Consider the following 23,735-nt stretch of genomic DNA (forward strand, 5'->3'; position numbering starts at 1 on the left):
TGCATGCAACTGTTTCCGGTTCGAGTAGCAGCCATCTTGTTTCCCCTTGCTAGCTAAATAAAATAAATAATACGCTGAGCCGGACTTCACTTCGAACCCGTAAAACAAAGTGAGTAAGAAATTAAAATTCGTATGTGTGTAGAACGTTTACATGAGAGGGGTCCGTGTTGGGTGGAAGTAGGGGTAATTACTTCGCTTCTTTTCATTTGCTGTTCTTGACCAATAGACGATTGTTTTGGAAGATGAACATAGGCGCCATTTCCCTCCCCGCTCTCTGAGGCGCTTATTGGTGGCCCGCTGAAGGGATCACGGGCGGCCAGGAAACTGATGTTTTGTTTCCACCATGTTGGCTCTTGACTGAGTGATTGTCAGACGGAGTGGCTATTTCTAATAGACACCGAATGGCGTCAGTTGCAGAACGAGCTTAGCCCTAAAAACCTTGATTGGTGGAATCTAGTCCGAGGTTTGATTGGTCTGAAGGACAGATCCAAACGTTGTCTTTATTGGTTAGACTGCTTCTTCCTAGCTTTGGAAAGCTTTGCAAACTTTCATTTGATGGCAGGACTCGTTGTCCAGCGGTGATTAAAACTACACACAGGTCTCCTGTCCTGTACAACAGTCACCAGTGTGCAACTCCAACAAGCTAACATTAACGTCACTAACATTAGCACGAAGTTACGGTCAACAGTGACCTGCATAACGTTAGCCTCTAGTGCTAACTGTGTGTGCTTAAGATTGAAATCCTAAGTGTTAAGTAGCCGATATGTCACATTTTACCACTACATTACATTTGAATAAGATGGCTTATTTTAGCGACCTCGGACTCAATGATAAATACTTCCTTCTGCCACCGTGGGAAGTGGCATTGCTTTCTGTGCCTCCTACTAGCCGCTTTGTTCGTCCTGTCTGGCATACAATGTGTACTGAAGCGACCTACTTAAAGTGCAACATCGTATTAGGGCGTTAAAGAGCAAAGTTGCACTAATAGTTATTCCCAGTGTAAATGCAATGTGCTATCAATGTGTACATATGAAGTGTGTTATTGTTTTCTCAAGCCGGTCATCGTAAGCAACACTTCTGTTTTCGATCAAACTTATGTGTACCTTATAGCTTTAAAATCAGCCACGATACCAAAACGGAACTAAATCACCCAACTTGAAGCTGCAGTTAAATTTGTTTGATTTTATAATCAGTGATGAGAAAATAGATGCGTTTTGCCTATCAGATCGTTGCTCCTTTTGTATTGTTGTATGTACAGAAAACAAATATCAGTATTTCCTATTCATTGTTAGAAGTAGAGACAAATAGTGTGAACAGTTTACAGCCTTTGACCGTTTCCTACAGTGTAGTTCAATTTATTAATCTGTCAGGGACATAACAATGGTTCTTTTAATTCACTGTTCTCTGTGCATGTTTAATCCAGTGGCTACATTTTATTTAAAATGACTGAATCAGGGTTGGTTATACCTTAGGGAGCTTAATCTGAGTAACGTGTGTGCATTCAGCTTACCCTTTAGTCATGCAGGTGTTCATGTGTTTTTGCATGTTTGTGGGTGAATGCATGGCTTGGCCTGGCTACCCTGCGGGTGCTGTGTGTTTATGAAACCCATAGACTTGCTGGTGTATATTTATCTCTAAACAGCATCGTGAGAGCAAACATGTCCCCGCCATTGGGCAGCACAGGTCATGGGAAGGTCTCATTTGTACAGTGACCTTGCCAGGTGTCATTACTGAGGCATTTTGGGTAGCCAGAATACACCTACAGAGAGAACGACCCTGGCATGGCAGCCATGCAGGAGAGATTAATATTTGTGCAGCTCCACTCTAATCATTAACTGGATGGCTGTAGTACCTGCTCTAGTCCCCATGCTCCTCACAAAAATAGAAAAGGGAACATTTAGCTTTGTTTCTCTTGAGTCTCTATCTCGTTCTCTCGCCCTCTCTCCACTTGTTCTACCCCTCCCACCCTGTAACAACTCTCCTCTCTGTCCTTCTCCATCCTTCCGGTTCCCCTCCCCCTCTAGATTTTTCATTGATGGGGCAGGTTCTCTCTCTCTCTCTCTCTCTCTCTCTCTCTCTCTCTCTCTCTCTCTCTCTCTCTCTCTCTCTCTCTCTTAAGCTTCTTGTGTTCCTCACTACAGTCGGGATTTGCAGTAATATGCAGCATCAAGCTTTGGGTCATACCACCGTTCTTTGCGCAAGTTATCAGTTAAAGGCTACTCTGGTCAAAATGTCTTTACAATCACACCTTCAATTTCTGTCACTTCTAGAAACTTAATTCTCTACAATAGGTGCCTTAATGAATTTGTATATTGGATGTGAAATTATTGATGTAGTCGGTGGTGCATTAAACACAGTGAGTCGTGCACAGGAGCGGGAGTGTTACTATGAAGGAACTAAGTATGCACATAAAACCAGCGGTGAGTTAACAAGAAGGGCATTGTATGACATTGCTGACGTGGGTTTTTTTTGATGACGCTTTAATTGTGGAAGCTGCTGTAAGCGTGCTTTTTGGGGGTCAAGACAACAATGTCTTTGTTTACAGACTTTCACCCATATCTCTTAAGTCTTGTTTATCCACAAATAGGACTAGAATCAACCCCCCCCCCCATCCCATCTGTGGCTGCTCACCAGTCAGCTGATTCTTCTTCACTTTGTACTAAGGCTCTGCAATGATCTGCTGTTCAGTAATTAGTTTTTATGTAAATTTGATTGGCACCATAATTATAATTTCATTGGATTAATGTTGTGGTTGCGGTAAATTGCTTAACTAATGTTCCCATGAGCCGTGAAAATTTGTTGAATAAAGTCATATTCAAGTAATTCATAGTCTAAGTGAATAATGAGTGACCATGCGTGTGTAGACTATTTTTTTCCTCTCTGCTAGCATAATATTATTAGGACAATGACATCACATCATAACAAGCAGGCTGCTTAGAGGCTTGATGTTTGCAGTGTGTACCTGTGACTGTGAGCAAAGATGAATGAGAAAGCAAGGACAAAACGTGGATGTGCGTGTGGATGTGCATGTATACCTGCGCACACGTATGAGACAGCGAGTCTGCCTAGTATGCTTTTGTACTTTAAATCATGTGGATGCAACATGCGGCATCCATTCTGGCACTTGCTTTAGCCAGTGGGGGCCAGCGTGGCTGCCTGCATCACTGTGCTGTCAGCCTGTAGCGGCAGAGAGGAGGCGGGGCGGAGGGAGACATTTAGTTTGACATTGTAAATAAGCAGAGAGCAGTTGTCAGAGAGCAGCCCGTGGAGCCTTCCTCATCCGTCCAGCAGCAAGTGAGGCAGGGATCGCCTGAACGAAGATAATGCCGAGGCAAGCCACCACTAGCACACCCTCACACACTCCCCGAGGAGCTTTCCACAACTTTATTTGCTCTTTTTCACCTATTCTTCTCTCTACTCTCGCTTCCTCTTTTCTTTTCCCTGACCCCTATCCTGCAGCTCAAGGTAACTTAGAGCAGGAAGTTGGCTGTCGGTAAAAGGGGGTTGGGCAGAGGAAAGGGGAGGGGCGAACGGGTGGGGAGGATGTGTCAGAGCTGATTGGTGTGTGCAGTGTCCAATGGCATGGGAGGACCTTGTCTTCTTATTGGTTGCAAGTGTCAGTGAGGTGGGAGCCGGGTGTGAGGCGGGGCTTTAGTATCATGTAGCATGCTAGATTGATTACTCTTGAATGTTAAAGGGGAAGGAGGCTAGAGATTTTTGTCTGAGAGTCGGGAGTGCCGCTGTACTGTTTGCCTGCTGTTGCCTGCTGCTGCGCTGGCTTTCTACTCCCTCTCGCCCTCTTCTCCACGCCGGGCCAGGGGTCAGCTCAAAGACAAATGCACGGGTCACTGGCTGGACAGAGGGAGAGGGGCGAGAGAGTTAAAAAAAAAAAAAAAAACAGAGAAAGAGAGGTCAGTGAGTTGGGGGACTTGGTCAGAAGACAGACAGGAAAGACGCGGCTGTATGTTTAGTTAGGAGGAGGACGTTGGGGGGCTGCTGAAGGAGACGGGGCAATGTGTAAAGGGAGAGTGGAGGAGAGAAGAGGGGGAGGGGTGGAAGAGGAGAGGGGGGGGCTTGCTCTTCTCTGTGTGTCCAGACTGAGAGCCTTGTCCAGTGGGCCAGAGTGCCTTTTGTCTGTTGATATGATCAGAGGACTGGAGGAAGTGAAGGAGCTTGAGAGAGTTTTTCTGTCAACCTCTGTGTCTCCTCTTCCTGCCGCCGCCGCCGCTCTCAAGGAGACTTGAAGAGGGCTATCTGTTTCCCTCTATTCTGCTCTGCTCCAACAGGGCAGACCGCTCACCATGAAGGGCACAGGGGTAAGTCCGATTGCTGAAAACACACTCACACAGAAGACCTGTCAAGTTGGTTAGGCTGAGTTTCAGAATAAAATTGTTCATCTCTGCTCACTTTCTGATGTCTCTCTCTCCATCACGCTCTGCAGTGATGAGACAGTGTCTGTCCTTTACAGCTGTCCTGAAGCCCCCCCGTGCTTTCCCATCCTATAGTACTCGTCTTGGAAGATTGTAGTTGTGCGCCTTGTGTGTATCTCATCCATGTCCTTCAGTTGTCACATCGGTACAACATTGGTGCTTTCACAGAATGGACTGTATTTAAAAAAAAAGTTTTTCATGTTGCGTTCGTGTTGAATTTTTTCATCCGCAAAGTAAAAATGTTGAGTGAAGTCTGTCTGTCTTTGGCTGTCACTTGTTGTGTTTTGACTTTGAACCACCATGCACACGGACTTCCACACTTACTCAGCGCCCTGCAATTGAGTGCATGTAAGTGCATTGCTGCCAGACTCTGAGCTCAGTTGCTCTTCACTGTCTTGGTGGTGTTGATACCCTGGGAGCTTGTGGCCGCCGTGGCTCCCGGTGCTTGTCCGAACCCCGCTTTCCCCCGGACGTCCTTGTTTACGTGCTAGCGCCAGACAGTGACGCAGAGCTGAGAGGCAAAGATGGCATCCATGTTGGAAGGATATTTGCTGTATATGGAGGACTCTGAGAGGATATCTCTCAGTCTTGTTGTCACTGTTCGTGCCAGGGGTCCCTAGGGGTGGAGGTGCAGCTGGTTGCAGTGACCTCGGGACCCTCCAGGCCCCCACCCCGACAGTGCCAGACGCCCAGATGGGACAGACTGTCAGCCTGTCAGCTTCAGGGGCAGAGGAGGCTAATAGTTTGATCTGATCTCTTCTGATGGAATCTTTGGAGGGCGCCTCTGCTCTCACTTCCCTGTGACTCCCTTTCTCTCCCCTCCCTTGCTCCCTAATTGAAAGTTTCCATTGGTGCCGTTGACAAAACCAAGTCCCGATGGGGAAAGAGAGAGAGAGTGAGTGTGCGGGAGATTGAGAGAGGGAGACTAAAAATAACTCTTAAGTTGAAGCCCTTGCTGCCAAATCCCAGGGTTGGCTGCTGTCTGCATGAGATTTGAATATCATTTGTGCCCTGCACTGTACCATAGGCACACTGGGGGGGAGGAAAAAAGTAAACGAAACACACAAACCACTTAGACATAGCTAGGCCTTTCGGCTTATCACTAAGGTGACCACTACCGCAGAGCGTTCACTCTTTTGTCCTTGCCCCCCCCTGTGTTTTTACATGTGTACACTGTCACTAAAGACAGTGTGGGCAGCCAGGGGGAGTCAGCTGTGTTCCAGCATGTAATATGCAGGTAGCTTTAGCCCTGCCTACACTGACGCCAGAGACTGGGCCTAGCATTGGATGAAGGTCACTGGAATGTGAGATTGGCTCCCGCAGTCTCTCTGTCAGCACTGAGAAGGAAACATGTAGAGGGAGATGAGAGGACACAGAGGAAGCGAAACTCAAAGGGGGATACAGAACATCGCTAATATGTACAGTATGAGATGTTTTTATTAAGCTTCTTAGAAAGTACGCAGCTTGAACCACTGGGGTCACTTAAGTGCTGCAGTGAAAGTTGAAAAACCTGTCCTTTTCTATCCTCCCCTGTCCCTCCCCTTCTCTCTTTCATCTCTCTCTCTCTCTCTCTCTCTCTCTCTCTCTCTCTCTCTCTCTCTCTCTCTTTCATCTCTCTCTCTCTCTCTCTCTCCCTCCTCCCTCTCTGGTTTCTCTCTCTCCTCTGTTGAATGACCTTGGGAGATCAGTGACTAGCACTTCCTGGAGTTGGCTTGAAGCAGAACCAAGGGCAAAGTTTGCAGGGCCGTTTGGTTGGCCGCTTCGGTCCGGCCATGCCAAAGGGATGTTGTACTGCAGGTCACAAGCGAGCGTGCCATTATAACCCTGTATGTTCTTAATTTCATGATTTTTTTTTAATCACTAAACATTTGCACCAGCATCTGAGAAAATGCTGTGCGTGTCCCAGTAGTTAATCTGTAATTCCTGGCTGGGAACTTCTTGTTTTTTTGTTTTGCCTGAGTAGATCATTTACCCTGCATGCTGTAACCATGCCAGTTTGTTTCTGTGTGGTATTTGTGATCGGGTTCATCCAGGTGAAAGCTTTAGTAGTTCAGAATTTGTAAATACAGTATTGATTTATGGTCATACTTTAAAATGAATGCTTGTCAGTATGACATTTGTTTCCTATTAGACCTGTATTTATACCATCTTTTTGATTATAGCGAATCAGAATATGACGTGCTGAATGAAAAACATTACCAGATTTTCAGTGGTTCAATGATATATCCTGGTTTATGGTAATAATATATTTTGCAGACTGTTGCGTTTCTTTTTCTGCTTAGGAGGCCGGTTAAAACCTTGCGGACTTTAACCTTTAGTGACCTTCCTGCCTAGCTGTCCATTCTGCATCATTGACACTTTCACACAGCAGCATGTGGAAAACTGACCTCTTGCTAAAGACATTCCGTGCTCCCACACTCATCCCACAGTTACCCATATCTTACAAAAAAAGAAAAAAACATTGTCTTTCGGTTGATTTCATCATTTATAGTGAAACATAGTGGCAGCCAGTCCATGTGGGTACATGTTTGCTCTTTGTACAGCTTTATGATTTAACTGTTAGCAACCATGAAGAGTGACAGTTACTTTAAGATCGTAGTATGAGGAAAGGAGTCATCTATCTATCTCTCTATACGTGTATAGAGACGTATACGTATAGAGAGACTTACATGTATCTCTATATATGTTAACAGTCATATTGGATTGAAAGTTGTTTAAAAAAAATTGCTTTTAAAACCGTCTGCCATTACCTCAACTATATGTCTGAAAAACATGGAATATGCAAGTTGATTGTGACTGCACTACTACTTTACAATTCATATTTTAATTTTCTAAAGTTTAAAGCTTTTCTTACATCTTTTCCCGCTGTTGAACAAATTAATCAAATCAACCAGACATATTACCTAAATGGCTACACTGATAATTTCACTGAGCTGCGAGATAAAATTTCTCTGGTTGCGATTCAAAAATCCACACTAATTGCAGATTACACTCTCGCCACACACTTACGTATTCATTTGGAACATTATATGCCTCTTTATTTCTGTGTGGGTCAGGTCTGCTCGGTGCACATCTGCTTCAATGTGAAGTGTCAGCTCGGCTTCAGCGGAAGGTCTGCGAAGAGATGAGTTCTTCGGCAACAATGTGATACTGAAACACCTCAGGGCAAAGTTCGCTCTTCTCCTCTGCCTCAAACAGGCCTTCAGGTTATCCTGGTTATCCTAAACTGCCTTGCCTCAGTACCTATCAACTCGCTCAGCAAAACTATGCTCAATTTATACAAACCGTCAGGTCACTAAGGGGGCAGTCAACTGCAGAACATTTCACTTCAACCAAAGACCAATTATTGAATTAGTTCAGCTGTACTCTCTCCTTTACATCGATGCCTTCGTGCAGAGTGTGAAGCTGAAAACTTTGCTCTGCCTCTTTGCCCTTTCCTTGCCCTTTCACTAATCTGAAAGAGCAAATGAACAGGCATATGACAAAGTGATACTAGCTTGTTATTTTTTCCAGTCTTCTGCATGCACTGCTATCAGGTTTGTTTGGACAGGAATTGAAGGCTCATGTAAAGTGGTGTGATGTCAGAGTTGGAGCGAGTCGCTGATGCTGCTGTGAGTGGCCACTCGAAGTGACGTGCCAGTGAGCGAGGGGGGGGGGGGGGGGGGGGGGGGATGGAGAGAACAAGAGAGAGGAGATGCAGGACAGGGCTGGCAGAACAACATTTGCGCTGATTCAGCTGCTGCAAGCAGAGCAGCATTGACTTTCTCAGAGAAGTTGGAAGAGGTGGATCAGGTGATAGTAAGTAAGGCAGAGCAAGAGAGAAACACACACCCACAAGTGACAGAGAGAGATGGTAAGTAATGGAGAGAAGACAGGAAGAACGATGTAGAGCCGTGAATCGAGGAAGAGCAAGTTGCTGTGTTGGACAATGTCGACAAAGCACGGACGTCACAGTTGCCCTCAAAGACTCACACACACAGCAGAGTGCTAAGGAAACCCAACACCGGCATCATCGTGTCTCCATGACCTGATGAAGGACAACAGAACCGCAGAGGAGAGAAGAGGAGAGGAGAGATGCATAGCACAGAAAACACAATGTACCCTAATATAGCATAGAGTAGCAGCTTAGAACAACACAGCAGAGATGAGCTAGTTCATTACAACAGAATGATGCTCAGTATTATACAGAATAACAAGCTCACATGAAAGCACAATAAAGCCACAACTTTTGCAGACACTTTATTTAGAGTGACTTACAATGCTGACCATAAGTTTTAAGGCGTGAACTGTACTAACAAGCTTTAACAGATTTTAATTTAAGTAGCACTTCAAAGGTTCCTATAGATTAGAGACCTGAAACACAGAAGCTAATAGGACTTATCACTGCAGATAAAATAAGCCATCTTGACACCGGCTATCTCTAGATGTCTGCATCAACCTCCAGACCTTTTACAGCGTTTTTAACATTGACATTTATTAGCTTAGGGGAGTTTCAAAATTGATTTTCTTTGTGCAGGGGATAGCCACTCTCTGTGTTTGTTTGGCTAGTCTAGACCCAGACCATAGAAGGTGTTGCAGAAGTCAGCGGAGGACATTATGTTCTGCACTTGTGTGGCAGGCTCCTACGCAAACTTTCCATTGATGCAAAGCCTTGGGAGATATGTTAATGTTGGTATACTGTAGGTAGAACACATAGCTAGCTGGAGGAGCAGCACTCAAGGGCATGTTGATACTTAGCCCTCTTTTCTCGCTCACGTATGTTGCTCTGTTTCTTTTTCTTCCCCTGTCACACTTCGGTCTTTCTCTTGCCACACTTGCTTTGTCATTTCATCCCTCACGTAATGACTCCCCCCCCCCCCCCCCCCCCCCCCCCCCCTTCTGCTGCTGTGGTTAGTGCATCGCTGTGTGTTTAGATTGAAGGTCACAGGGTCAAAGAGGGGGGTTGGGTGTATATGTGATTTAATAACAGCTCGCTCTCCGAGTGTTTTAAAAGAAAAGGCAGCAGTTTAAGAGACGCCATGCGTGAGAGCAGAAGAAGGAGCTGATGTGGCCTGCATGTTTTCTATTTATCTTTGTTATCAATCGAATCATTTGCAATTTTAACTCCTCTCCTATCTTCCTCCGTTTCCCCTGGACCACCGCGTTGTTACCATGGTAATTAGCCTGATGGTTGTCTGTAATGCTGTCAAGTGAATTGCCTAATTATTGTTTCTTATCAGGCTACCAGTTAGAGAGAACCACACAAGCTGGTAGACAGCACACACACAGACACACAAGGTTGTCTTGTTCAAAATGATCACAAGATCAAGTGCTGATGCTGATACTGAAATGCTATTTAGGTGGAAAAACAAATGATTCTCATTGTGTGTTCAACATATTTGCATGGTCATGGTGCTGCAAAGTGCTCGGAGGCCATGAAAAAACGGCAGAGGTCAGTTCACCCATTGGGCAGAGGAGAAAAACTACAATTCCCATCAGTCATTCCTGCCCCGTGGAATGCTGGGATTGTTCTAGTGACTGCAGGGTTTCAATCAACCTTGAAATGCAACTGGACACTGGAGCGTCAGACAGAGAAGAGGAGACATTGTCAAGGTCAATCACTAGCCTGGCATGCCATAGCTACAAGCAGCCTGATTGATTTATATAAAGCCACCCCCCGCTGCCATTCTGTCTCATTGATTTAGGCTACTCTCTGTCGAAAACTGTATGACAGAACAGCATGCAGCAGTGCTTCTTCTATATTATTCAGTAACTTCCACAACTGCCAGAGAAGCAATCTTTCCTGTCAAAAATCAATTAGGTGAAGGGCCTGCATTCTGAATTAGTGATTTATCTGTGTAAAATATTTACAACCGCACCTAAGTGGTACAAATAAACGAGCTGATGTGTTCCCAAAGCTGAAACAATCCCCTACAACACCGCTGTAAAGGGGTGGGAGGGGGACACAAGATGGAGTGATGGAGTGAGAGGCTGTCTTTTGTTTTGTGTTGGCCTGTCAGCTGGACCAGAGCTGGAGCCATTCATGCTTGTTGGCCCAGAGTGAGAAAAGAAAGAGAAGATAAAGAGGAGACCCCCCCCTTCCATGTCTCTCTCTTTCTTTCTGCATCTCCCTCTTTCTGTCTTGTTTGACCCACATAGCTAGTTTGCACAGCAGTCTGACTGCGGCCCTGTCGGTCTCTTACCTCCCCCTGTTAAAGCCTTTGGCACTTTGTCTTAGCGCTGGATTAATGCTGAACTGGACAAGGCACTGCCCCTCCCTCAGCAACACACACAAACACACCCCGTCTCTCTTGAGTAGCTCCACACACTCATCTCTTGTTCTCTGCCCCCCTCCCATGTTTCTTTTTCTTCTCCTTTTTGCCAAATCTTTTCACTGAGGTAGGGAGAAAAGGCAGAGAGTGAAAGAGTGCAATCCAGACACTCCAAGCTCTGCGTGCTCAGACAGGCAGGCCAATATTCCCCGAGCAGATTCCTGGCATGCCATAGTAACCTGCTGGATCCTCTTTCAAACCGTCAGACCCCTTGTTGAAGCACAGACTTTCATGTATGCATGCGTGTGTGTTTAACTTTACAACTTTTCAGTGTGAGTTCACAATGTGCATCCATCAAAAAAAAAAAAGGAATGTAGCTGTCGTTAGGGGATTGTTTCTCCATGACACAAACACACATGCGTCTCTCAGATCTGTGACTTCAGCACTGTCCTCAGTGCATGGGGTCACCAGCAGTGATCGACTTGCACATGACGTGCTTGTGTTTGCAGAGGAGCTGCTGCTATGTGCCGAAGGTGATAGAACCATTTATAATTGTGGAGTTTGCAGCCAGTTTGGTGGTGGGTTCTTGAGCATGTCAACATCCCACAAGAACAAGAATAGAAGCCCATCGGGGCTCTATTTTAGAGCTGACTCTATTATAATTACAGGCTATGATGGGATATGTGGTTCTGACACACGGGAAGAGCACTGGGCAGCACAGGCCTGGCATGGAGTGGCACGGTATTCTGTGTCCTGGTGTCTTGTGTCCTTCGCGAATGACCTGTCTCAAGTGTCTGAATCATTACATCAACGTCTTTGTTTTTGTTTTTCCAAATAATTAACCTTGTGCTTCCCTCCCCCCTGTCATTCCTTGATGCAGCAGAATAGAGGATGTCTGCAGATGCATTTGGAGCCGGGGGCAGCGATGCCCAACAAACCCTGCAGTCCTTCTGGCCTCGTGTCATGGAGGAAATCAGGAACCTGACTGTGGTATGCAATGTCCACTGAAAGAGACACACACTAGTCACACACCAGATAACCGTTTCCTATGGTTTCAAACATAGACACACACTGATAGTAAAGGATGACTTTCTTATGCTTTTTTCTGTGTCTTTAACACGTTATTTTCAGAAGGATTTCCGCGTGCAAGAGTTGCCTCTTGCTCGAATCAAGAAAATCATGAAGCTGGATGAGGATGTCAAGGTAAATGGACAGCCTAATTGACAATTCTGAGAAAATATATTAATGCAGTCAAATGAACAACGTATATCTAGTGTGATTCCTCGCATAAAACTCTGTGAATTCTTTGTAGTTTCTAGGATCATGATATTTCCATGTAATGTTTAAATTGGTAAAGTCACCTGCCATTAACATTTATCGTCTTAATTTTGAATCATAGAGCATTTCTGATTTTACTTGCTTACTTTTTCAACACAATTTTGATTATTTTAATGCCTTGCAGGCTGACGGATAATGTTCTTTAATTTGCTGTGTGTGTATACTGTCATGTTAATGGTTTGTGGCCTGCTGTGCTCAGACCACTCAGTGCCACTGAATGGTCTGTTGGGCATATTTTATAATGGAAAAATATTATCAGCTCTTGCACTTTCAGCAGTGTCTGTTGATAAGAAGTCCATTATTTATATCAATTGACTTTACATCAGCACATATTAACAGTGTGCATACAGGCATAATCAAGCATCATTAAGTGAAATTACAAAACTGATTGTGTAGCAAGTAGCTGTTAATACTACTTTGTGAAGCCCTGGCATTGTACTCATTGTACTTAACTCAATACCAATACCAATCTCTCAGATTGGCTAAGGATGTGCCATAGTTTTAGGGGCATGTGTCCACAAACTTTAATCAAAGGAACCAACCCATCTCCGAAAATTTGTCAGTTGCATTGAACTGGACAGTTAAGGCACAAGGAGGAGTGATTGATTTTCCCTCATTACACGAGATTATCAGCCAGGGCTGTTCATAGTCTCTAAAGAGAAAGCCTAGGAACGTGTGTGTTTGTGTGGCTTGAATGTGTCGTGTCAAGAGCACTATCCCCTTAGTTAAGCAGCAGCTTAAAGTGGTAAAGAGATCAGGAGATCCCTAACATATCTGAAGACAAGACCCTTCTGTAAGCCCTGACACAGCAGCTTTCCCTGCATGCGTACATGTGAGTGCTGTGGTATTATTATAGTTCATTTTATACATTTAAGCTCTACATTTATGTTCATATACTTACTAATAATTAATCGCTTGGTCTAAGAGTTCAGTGCCACTTCATATGAAAGATTGGAAGATTGGTATTTGAAGCTAATCAACTTGCCACCAGACGCCTGCAGGCGAGTGATTGTATAACTGAAGAGGCGTTGTTAGGCAGAAACAAAGGTTTGAAGGTAACTCTCAACTGTAATTGAAAGAATAGCAATGTTCAAGTGTTTTGGTGAATAATAATGATGTTCTCCAACTAACATTGTTCTGTTTGAGTAGTGTTTTGGGCCGTTATTATCATGTGGCCGTTTTTTTTTTTTTTTTTTTTTAATTGATGCATTTATTGCTTATTTTGCAGCACCTGTCAATGTGATGCAGCCATTTGTTACTCAGGTCCTGAGTGACTCATGTTGTGGTTGATATGTGATTGATGTTTGATAGTTTACCGGTGTATTTAACCAGCTGTAACTCCATCCATACAGATGATCAGCGCAGAGGCCCCGGTCCTGTTTGCCAAGGCGGCTCAGATCTTCATCACGGAGCTCACCCTCAGAGCATGGATCCACACCGAGGACAATAAGAGACGCACGCTACAGGTCAGAAATATTAAAAAATTTGTGTGAACGCTGTTCCTTGTTTTTTCTTTTTTCACACCTTCGTTTCCTCCTGGTATGACTCATGTTCACCCTTGTTCAGATCACGCTTCAGTGCAGGAAACCCCCCTCTCTCCACTATCTTCTTACTCTCTCTCTCTACCTTATTTGCTGTGATCCGTCCATTGTGATAGTTGCACATCCTATGTCTTCCTTCTGTATACTTATACCAACCTTTTCCTTTCTAACTCCTCTCCCACACCCTTGCTTCATCGGGCTGCCTCTTTGGTTTGTTGTGCCTGTGTCTGTGTGCATATACGAGCAGAGGCCCCATACCAGCATCCCCTTGAGGACTATCCCTCTGTTTAGTTCTTTCTCCCTCCATTGACTTTGAAAGCAAAGCCAGGCGGGTGCCGTTGACCCACTTTTCCCTCCGGTGCCATTTTGCCTCCTCTGCTGTCCCAAAGTTGAATAAGATGGACTCTCCAATGATGTGGTGGAGGAGGGTGGGGGTTACAGAACACGAGTGTGTTAATGGTTGGGAAAATCAGACAAGAGCTTGTCTCACCTGGACGTCAAGAGGGGAAAACTGTGGAGCAGAACATGAAAGCCCTTAAGTCCACTTTATCCATTCACATACCTCTGAGAGATTAGCAGCCCATGGATGTGTGTGTTTATACCAACGCAGGTAGAGAAAGAGACAGGAAAAAAAGTGTAATCGCTCTCATCGCAGTTAGTCTTGGAGGAGTCTTCAATTGAAGACCTACTTTGGAAGTGCATTCGCTTTGCTGTTGTCTTGACTTATCTTTGACCCAGAGTCATTTTTTTACATGAAACTCTCCGTTGTTTGAACTCTACACCACATGCTTTAAATAGAAACTTAATCTGCTGCGCAGGTTTACATGTTAATTACATTTTATACCACAGATGATAAATTAGGCGCATGTAATGGTTGAACCTCATGAATGTGTGATTTTCTTGTGCCTAAGTGAGGAAAAACAGCACCCTACATTTCCACATGTTCACACACTCACACACACACACACACACACACACACACACGCACACACACACACACACACAGCCTGAGTCCTATTGTGAAGAGGGCACGCCAGTCGGGGTCACCATGGCAACGCTCATCAATAGAACAAGTGTAGATGTGACCTGGTGTTACCAGATATTAATCAAGCTACTATAAATAGCCTCTAGAGCAGGGAGGGCCACAATGGGGGGTCCTGACAGCCAATATCCTGTGGAAAATTCCACAGAGACAGCACACTGCTGTGGATATAGGAAGGGGTATAGCAGCAGAGGAGCAGGGCAGGAAAGTGTCATCCCTGTTTATTTCCACCCATCACACATTCACCAGGTTTATGATTGTGATGCTCGGATGATTGTTTTTTATAAATCCATTTGCCTTTAGTGACTTAGTTTGAAAAAAGTTGAACTTTGATGTAATTTATTTAAAGCTGCACCTGTTACAATGTAATCTGTAATCTGAAAACCAACAAATCCTCACAACTGAGAAGCAGGAACAAGCAAATGTTGAAAAGTGACTCAAGTGATTAATTGATTATTAAAATAGTCAGCAATTAATTTTCTGTTAACGTATCAGTTCAGCTCTAAATTTATCTTCTCTGACTTTGATCTCAGCTATGAAAGCATATAGCCGTGACAGTACTTCTGGGAACTTGATTTCAATTCCAGAGTAGCCTCTTGTGTGGCTATTTTGGGAGAGTTGACCTCAGACCCTGAGGAACATGTGTGTTTGTGTGTCTGTGAGTTGCTGTATACATTGAATTAACACAATTAAAGTCTGATCTCATCGCTTGACCCTCTGCCTGTTATGTTTGCAGAGGAACGACATTGCCATGGCCATAACAAAGTTTGACCAATTTGACTTCCTGATTGACATTGTGCCCCGCGACGACCTGAAGCCACCTAAACGACAGGTAGGAAAGCACAAACTGCAGGGCTGTACTGACGGGCATACAGCAAGTGTCGTGACTACCAACGGTTTTTGGAAAATACACATTAAAGTTGAAACAGGAAAAACAGCCGATCATTTGCGTCTTCATCTCAGGTGCTTTTCCATTGTTGGCAACCTGGAGGTGCTGTAAACATCCTTGACTGGAAGCTGGGGTTTGGGCTGCAAGGGCTTTCAGTCGGATGTTTGCAGCATCTTATTGCCTCTGACAGCCAGCTCTAACCCCAGTGATGATACTAGTTTGTAGCATTAGTAACAGAAAAGCACAATTTCATGTCCCCGTGCAGGGACCAATTCAGCAAGGATAAAATTTAAGTGCCTTTTCTTCCAGAAAACAGCACATCATGTTGAAGTTTTGCTCAAGCAGGAGATTGATGCCCTGTATACAAATGTAGCGTACCAGATGGAGGAGTGAGATATTTAAATTCGTTGTCAAGTAGACTGTCTCCAGGCATGTAAACATCCTACACTCTCAGCTGTGTTGTCATGGAGCTGGGAGAGGGGTGTTTACGCTTCTGGTGATGGAGACACCTCATCAAGATGAAGCCTTCCTCATTACTCAGTTATGAAGCTGAATGACACAGGTCAGTTTTTGCTGGTAATTTGATGTGTTGTAATTGTTTGACCTGGGTTCAAGCCTCCATGCCAGCAAGCATCTAACCTGCTGAACTGTGCTGAGTAAACTGAATCCCAGCAAACTCTGACGCTGCACTTTTGTGGCTGAACCAGGATGAGGATGGACAGAGAGGGCATTTACATACATAAATCAATACCTGCCACAGTATTAGTTTCAGTATACCTGTATTACAATAGAGTCACAAATATTGATGCTGTTTTTTCTGTGAATTGTTCAGGTTGATCACAGTTAAAACATGTTCAGCCTTGCATACCTCCAGACTTGCAGTCTATGGTATTAACCAGTATGTTGCCTGTAATGGATCTCATGTCCAGATTACGTTACTCTTCCCCAGCCACATCCCATCAGTTATTTATCAGACTTGCCCTCCTCTACCGTTACACCTGCAAAAATAATTCATGGAGATGTAATGGACTGATATGCCTCCTTCGCTGTGTGTGCGTGTCATCTTCAGGAGGAGATGCGTCAGTCAGTAGCTCCAGCAGAGCCGGTGCAGTACTACTTCACTCTGGCCCAGCAGCCCGGAGCTGTACAGGTGCAGGGCACACAACAGGCCCAGCAGCCCGGTGCACAGACAGCCACGACCATCCAGCCGGGACAGATCATCATCGCACAGCCACAGCAAGGACAGGTACTGCTAACCGCCTTGTTTGAAGAGCTTTTTCACTGGGTTTGCCCAAACGGCAACCTCTGGGGCTGGAAATTGAAGCCAATGCGAAAGTGCCAAAAACTATAGTTTCCTCAAATGGCTACTTAAAGCTGGCTCCAAAAACGAGTCAACCCCCTTTCCCCCCTCACATTAAAATGCCTAACTTTAAGGCAGAAATTAACATGTTTACAGCCTGCTACAAAACCGGTTTTGGTCTCTGTAGCTAGTTTCCCTCTTCATTACAACTGTACAGGGGGTGAAATTTTATGTAACTCACTCGTTTAAACTATATTAGTGCTTAAAGTTCTGCATAATTATGGCACTGGCCACTTAGAGTGACAGCTAACCGCAATGTTTCAGCAGCCAGGCTTAATTTGCCCTGCCTCAGTTCCACTCACGCTCCACCTCTGCGCATTTTTGGATTAGCGGGGAGTTTGGTGGAGTCAAGCATTGAAAGAGATGGTAACGGCTAAAGTCACTGTCACTGAGCTTCACAATGGCTCTTCAGAAACCTTCGGGTGACGACACTACGTCCACATTTTCTACAGCATATGGGTTTGCCTCAAAGCACCCTACAGAGTGTACACACCAAGATTTATAGAAGCAACAACAAAATGGAACCACAGCTGGATATGAGAATATCAGGCAATAATAAGGCCAACGTGGAGAAGTGAGTGAATTCCCGACTGCAGCCAGCTGCCCCCACAGAAACACAAATTACCTGTAAATGAAGCACTCAACGTCATGAAAAAGATAGCGTTCGAGTGCATGCGCATGCTTGTGTGTGTGTGTGTCTGTGTAACACCTGAAAGATTACCTCTCCCAAGTAGATTAAGCAGCACATTCTAAACTCCACCCACTGCTGGGAATCAAGCTGCAAAAGCCTTGTTACTCGGGGTCATCACACCTGGAGTTACTAATATTTGTCTAAGCTCACATTCAGTAGCTGGCCATTCTCCCACCAGCAGAAATAACTGAACCTCAGAACACACCCTGCGCACATAACTACACGCCCTCCCTGTGAAACCCTGCAGAGGAAACATTTGATCTGAACTCTGTGGTAAACACAACATTCCATTGTCTCTTATTATATGAAATCATTTTGGCAACAAAATGTTTATAGACACACAAGAAAACTTTATATAACTGTTTGTTTGAAATCTGTCTCTCTGTCCCTGTCTTCTGTTGCATCCTCACACGTTATACGTACAGTGTGTGGATCATGGTTGAGTTTCTGAAATCATATAGTGAACAGTGAATATTTTCCTTGTGAGTGGAGCACATAGCAGAAATCAAACTCAGAAATCATTATCAAAGGCTACTCAAACTTTTCATGTGTGTGGTTTTTTTCTTCCTCTTATGGTTCTCATCCCCACTAGTGGTTTGTACTGTATTTCAGTATAAGAGAAGCAAGCTGAAAAAAGCAAAACAACAACTGGGAATCAATAGCTGTTTCTTAATGGAACCAAGTCCCGAGCACACATACAAAAACACACTTGCACACACTCACACAGACACGCAGAGTATTGGGGAGAGTGGCTTCCTCGGCTAACAGTGTTTTCACTGGCTAGTAAGATAACAAACATGCATATTTAGGGGCACCTTTCAATTGTCTCTTTTTCTAATTATCTCATTCCTGTTACTTTCGCTGCTAAGTGTTCTCTCTCCAGCTTGGTCTCTGCATGCCATGTAGCTGCACTCCTGAGCTGCTGTGGTGCCTCATGCTGCTTCAGCAGACTGCCTTTAGCTGAGCTGTCATACTCATTTAGACTTTGCCTGATTCACTAGCGCTGCTACTGCTGCAGTCCCTGCTGAGAGCAGGGAGGTCACAATTTGATGCTCACCTTACATAGACTCTATTGTAGGCTATTTACAAGATGGCACTTTAAAAGGTGGGCCTTGTGGGAATAAGTGGAAGTTTTAAAATTGAGTCTCCAAAAAAAGGTATTCAGTTTGTTGAAGTGCTTTTGAGATAAAATACAAACTTGGAATCTTTGAAGCTTCATCTCAATCCTTGCGTTATTACAACCTGGTTATTTTATTCTCTCGGTTTTGTGTTGAATGTGCACCTTTCCCTCTCGTCAGTATTGACGTCATGTAAGTGTTTGCTGGTGTCAGACAGAGCTGGTTAGTTTGCCACTACGCACCAGGCTCACGCCATATGTGGTACAACAGATTGGGTCTATGGAGTTAAGTGTTAAGTGGAGTGAAGAAGACAAAGAAAAGATGGTGAAATTTAGCATGGGAACAGATGATGGGCAAAGATCTCGATTCATCCCCTTTATTTATGCATCTGTGTGTCCATGTGCAGAGCTTTCAGTGTCACTTGCTGTCACTGTTGTACCAGTTCTGTCATTTTTTTCTCAGGTCACCAACTCCCTCATAAGCACTTATGAAACCACAGTTGACATTACTGAAGCTGATGTAAATGTCACTGTGATGTACATGCGTTTTCAAAACCTGTCCATGATATTTTTTTTTATCTGTTTCTGACATTTCACCTCCGCTTTTTTATCATCCATAAATGTCATTTGACGCTTATATGTCACCGTTTGCTGCTCTAACATTGAAGCTTTCTACGCATTCGCTCAACACACGCTTACATTCATGTGTTAAGTCGTTGCAATCGCTGCTTTCTCACTGTGTGTCTTTCTCTCATTTTCTCATTCTATTCTGTCGGGCCATCAGATGCTGCAAGGTGCCACCATGCAGCAGTTACAGCAAGTGCAGGTGCAATCACAGGGCACACCCATCACGGTAAACACACATGCACACTTGCATTCATATGTTCATTATCCACGCACAGAGGCCACTGCTTGTTGCCACAGCCCTGTAAGTGACTGCTGCCTGCAAGCTCCATCCTGTTCAGGGGACTGAGGTCTGTAGGGGTAACTGCAACATGAGATCAGGTGGCGTATCCTAGAGAGTGAGAAGAGTCGAAACCTGCGTCGTCGAACTATGTCCCCACTTCTTTTGTACCAGCCTGATGATAGACTGTTAAAATATAAGGATAAGCTTCGTGGTGCTGGTTAAAATCTAATTCCAGGGAAGTGATTTCCTGGTTCTTGGCTTTTTGTCAATCATAAACTACATGCCTGTTCAAGAAATAATATGTGACTTCTCTCTCTCTCTCTCTCCTTCTGTCTGTCCCCTCTTCCTGCTTGTATCTTTCTTTTTTCTCCATTAGAGTGCACCCGTGGCCATGCAGGTGAGTGAGGGCCAGCAGGTACAGATTGTTCAAGCTGCGGCAGCCCAGGGTCAAGCCCAGACGGCTCAAGCACAAGGCCAGACCATGCAGGTCATGCAGCAGATCATCACCAACACAGGAGAGATCCAGCAAATCCCGGTAGGAAATTGCATCAACCTGAAGAAAAATGGGTGGGAGAGTAGGGGAGGGATTGGTGATGGAGGTCAGGGAATTGAATGGATGGGCACAGGTGAAAACAGACAACATGGCTAAAGTAGTCTGCATTTACTGCATGTAGTTAAGGTGTTTGGTATTGCAGTACTGTGCAAACATTTTTTTAGTGAATTATCCATCCTTCACTCTTTGATGGGAATCATCAAACAAAGGTTAACAATTTACCAGAGGAAAGTGAATGATCCTTGTTGCTGTTGTCAAGAGTAGGAAAATGGCTGTGACCTCTGCGTTCCAATGACCTTTGCTCTAAACCAAACTTTGTCTCCCCCCTGTGTTTGTTGCATGTAGGTGCAACTAAACACAGGCCAGCTACAGTACATTCGTCTCGCCCAGCCCGTCTCTGGAGCGCAAGTGGTCCAAGGACAGATTCAGACTCTCGCCAACACCCAGCAGGTAATCTTAATAGCAACAAAAGTAGCATTCATAAAAGACACAATCTGATATCCAAGCATTTGCATTGTCCTTTTGTTCAATTTATTTAACTTGTTTTCAGATCACACAGACAGAGGTACAGCAAGGACAGCAGCAGTTCAACCAGTTTACTGATGGACAGGTAACAGATATAATACATATATCCAAAGCCTTAGCAATGACAGTGACTTTTTGACCTAAATACAACATTTTGTATCTTTTATTTGTTCACTCACTGTCCTTATTTCTGGCTTGTTAACATTTCTCATTTTAACTAGTGCATATAGTTGTGAACAAGCTGACATGTGCCCCTTGAAGAAAAATGCTATTCATGTAACCTTATTCTAACCAGAAAAACCACATTGAGATTAAAAATATATTTTTAAGAATATTCCGGACAAGAAAAGCAGCAGTAACAGTGTGTCAGAGATAAGTAACACCAGACAGAAAGGACTTAATTTGCTACGAGTCAGAAGTGGACAAAAATGCGATTCTAAAATCCTGAATAAAAATCTGATAAAACATTTTATCGCACAAACCTGGTAACTACCCAAGAGCTGTCTAAAACAGTGTAACTGGATGTCATCTCATTAAAATCCAACAACACACAGGCCTTCATCCTCTCTGTGTGTCTCTCTGTTTTACAGCAGTTGTATCAGATTCAGCAGGTGACGATGCCAGCAGGACAGGAACTGACCCAACCAATGTTCATTCAGTCTACCAACCAGACAGCTGACGCACAGGTCACGCAGGTCAGCACCGACTGAGCCCAGCCGGGAAGCTTTTCTCCACACACACACACAAAACATGCATACCAGCCCACGTGACACCGACAGATGCCACCAACTTCGACAACGGAAGCTTGATAACTTTGATTTTAAGCACTGCTCACATAGACAAGGGACCCGAAATATTGTAACTCTCTCTTCTTTTGTAATAAATTTAGTACACTGGATAAGAAAACCAAATGGACGCTGATTGACTCTCTCAGTATCTCATGTTAAGTTACATCCATGCTTAGACATTTTTTGTACTTTTGTCACCCACACCTGTAGTGAAAATCTGCATCACTGCCACAGTCCCTGACACCAGTCTCTCCACAAACCAACTCCATTCTTCCTGTCTTTTTTAAACACAAAAAAAATATGTGTGTTACTCCTGGCGCCTTCCTTTCTGCTCTCCATTTGGAAATGAATCAGGAAAGTGTCTGTCTCTGTCCACACGACCTGCTCCTGGTGTATCTGTGTTTGAAGGTAGCCACCACATTCTTCACCTCCCGCTTTTCTTCCTGGAAACCATGAATCATACCCTGGTTATTGTTTTTCATGTAGTCGAGGGATGAAATGAAGCCATATACCTCAGATATCACTTTTTACAGCAAGTCAGTCTACGGGAACTCAAGAAGAGGTTATAAGGATTAACGCTAATTTCATCTAGTTTCTCTTTTGTGTCATTTTCCACATTGACGATGAAGCGCGACTTTGTTGTAAGGGTTTCAAACTGTTGAGGTTAGCTGCGTGTGTGTGAGCTTGCATTTCAAGCACCCACACCGCAGTCTTCTTTACTCTTCCATTTTCATCCTTTCCTCTCATTCGCTCTTTCCTCAACCCTCTGTCTTTAGAGCAGGGAGCATTTTCTCTGCCTCTATGCAGTTTCACACAACCTTCCTACGCGGGTGGTTTTGGAGTCTTGTGCCCTGGTTTATGTCTCATGTACAAACACATGACTCCGTCTGGAGCAAAAAAAAAACATCCTTTTTATAGAACTCTTTTTTTTTTTTTTCAATGCAGTTGTTTTTCTCTTGTTTTCGAGATGTTAGGCCTCATACCTTCCCCATCATTTTTTAATGTACAGTAATGATTATTATCAACGTTCTTATTATTGTTGTTTTTGCATGTAGTTCAAACTGCCAGCATGACATGCAATAGATAGGTACAATTTTATTTTTGACGTTACTTTTTTGTAAACAAACTTTGTTTGTGAGAAAAAATAAAAACCATAACTTGTCATAAGAATCATGTTTTTGTAGTATTTTTTTGTTTGTGCCATCAAGGACTAATCTTTGTTTTCACTATTTTATTTTAGGTGAATTAAGCACCTTACTAGTGTGTGGACTGTAGACAGGAAGACAGGAGTGAAATGCAACAGCAAGAAATAAGACTTGAACCAACCCTCTCTACTATATATCCAGGTAGACACATCCCACCACCAGAGCCCAAAGTATCATTGCCTATGCTGCTTGTATATTAACTGTAATCCAGTAGGTTTGCAGCTGCAGCAATATCATAAGACTAAAAGTATTTTAAATATTGAAGACTCATTTTAATTGTGGACACAAAATATAGGTGGTTTTAGCTGTGCTAGTGCTAGTGTTAGTGTGAGACTTGTGTTCTTTTCCCAGGTGGACGTAGGAGGGCAGCACTGATCTAGCAAACTATAACTGCCACTGATGTACTGTATTAGGGCACCTGATTTATTGCCAAACACAGCTTTACAATTTTTCACCAGGAGCACTGTTTAAGCAGCGCAGTCATAACTGTAGTGCGCTGGCAAAAATGTGCAATCAATATCAACCCACGTTGCACCCGAACCAGACAATACGAACGCCACTAATCTTATTTCTGCTGCCCTCCTCGAGTGCTGGAAAGGCTTCATGTGCTACAAAGGACAAGCGGTTAACAATAGAGTCACGAGTTATTTGGCTGGAGACTGCTCAGCTCCTGCAAGATCAGACTGCATTCCTTATCCGACCTAAATCTTAAAAGGAAGAGAGGTAATTATGGCGGAAGAGAAAATTAAGCAGGCAGGGAGATGCAGGGTGCTCATAATGTCCTACTTTACAGGAACTAAAAGGTCTCACATTCAACATTGTGTCGGTGTTGAAAGGCAAAGCTCAGAAGTATCACTTGTGCTTTTGTATCTAGATGTGTTAGAAAATGAATTAGCCCACACATACACCCATGGCATGACCTGTAACTACACAATTGTCTGGTTAAGCTACGGTAGGCAGAGCCACAAGTAAACATTAGTCAAACCGGAGGGCCCTTTCTTAATCGACTTAATCACCGAACAATAACTGCATTAATGAGTGCAGACTCATGCTCGGCTCTTTCTAATAAGAGCAGCAAGGATTGTGAGAATGTTTGAG

At 44.0% G+C, this 23,735-nt stretch overlaps 1 protein-coding gene across 13 annotated transcripts; it reads left to right on the top strand.

The window, feature by feature from the left end:
• The first annotated feature begins 17 nt into the window (after nucleotides 1-17).
• nfyc (nuclear transcription factor Y, gamma) lies at nucleotides 18-22,594 on the top strand. 13 transcript variants are annotated; one of them, XM_041954974.1, is made up of 11 exons: nucleotides 18-109; nucleotides 11,562-11,671; nucleotides 11,813-11,884; nucleotides 13,372-13,485; nucleotides 15,339-15,434; nucleotides 16,561-16,737; nucleotides 19,444-19,512; nucleotides 19,943-20,101; nucleotides 20,465-20,569; nucleotides 20,670-20,729; nucleotides 21,235-22,594. In XM_041954974.1, the coding sequence occupies exons 2-11, from the start codon at nucleotides 11,573-11,575 to the stop codon at nucleotides 21,352-21,354; spliced, it is 1,071 nt and encodes a 356-aa protein (XP_041810908.1). In that variant the 5' UTR covers nucleotides 18-109; nucleotides 11,562-11,572; the 3' UTR covers nucleotides 21,355-22,594. The 13 variants fall into 13 exon arrangements, with proteins under 13 accessions (XP_041810908.1, XP_041810916.1, XP_041810918.1 ...); XM_041954982.1 differs by having other exon boundaries at nucleotides 11,816-11,884; XM_041954984.1 differs by having other exon boundaries at nucleotides 45-109; nucleotides 11,565-11,671; nucleotides 11,816-11,884.
• Nucleotides 22,595-23,735: the final 1,141 nt, after the last annotated feature.

The sequence above is a fragment of the Chelmon rostratus genome, chromosome 16, assembly GCF_017976325.1.
Source record: "Chelmon rostratus isolate fCheRos1 chromosome 16, fCheRos1.pri, whole genome shotgun sequence".
In the NCBI taxonomy this organism is placed as follows: domain Eukaryota; kingdom Metazoa; phylum Chordata; class Actinopteri; order Chaetodontiformes; family Chaetodontidae; genus Chelmon; species Chelmon rostratus.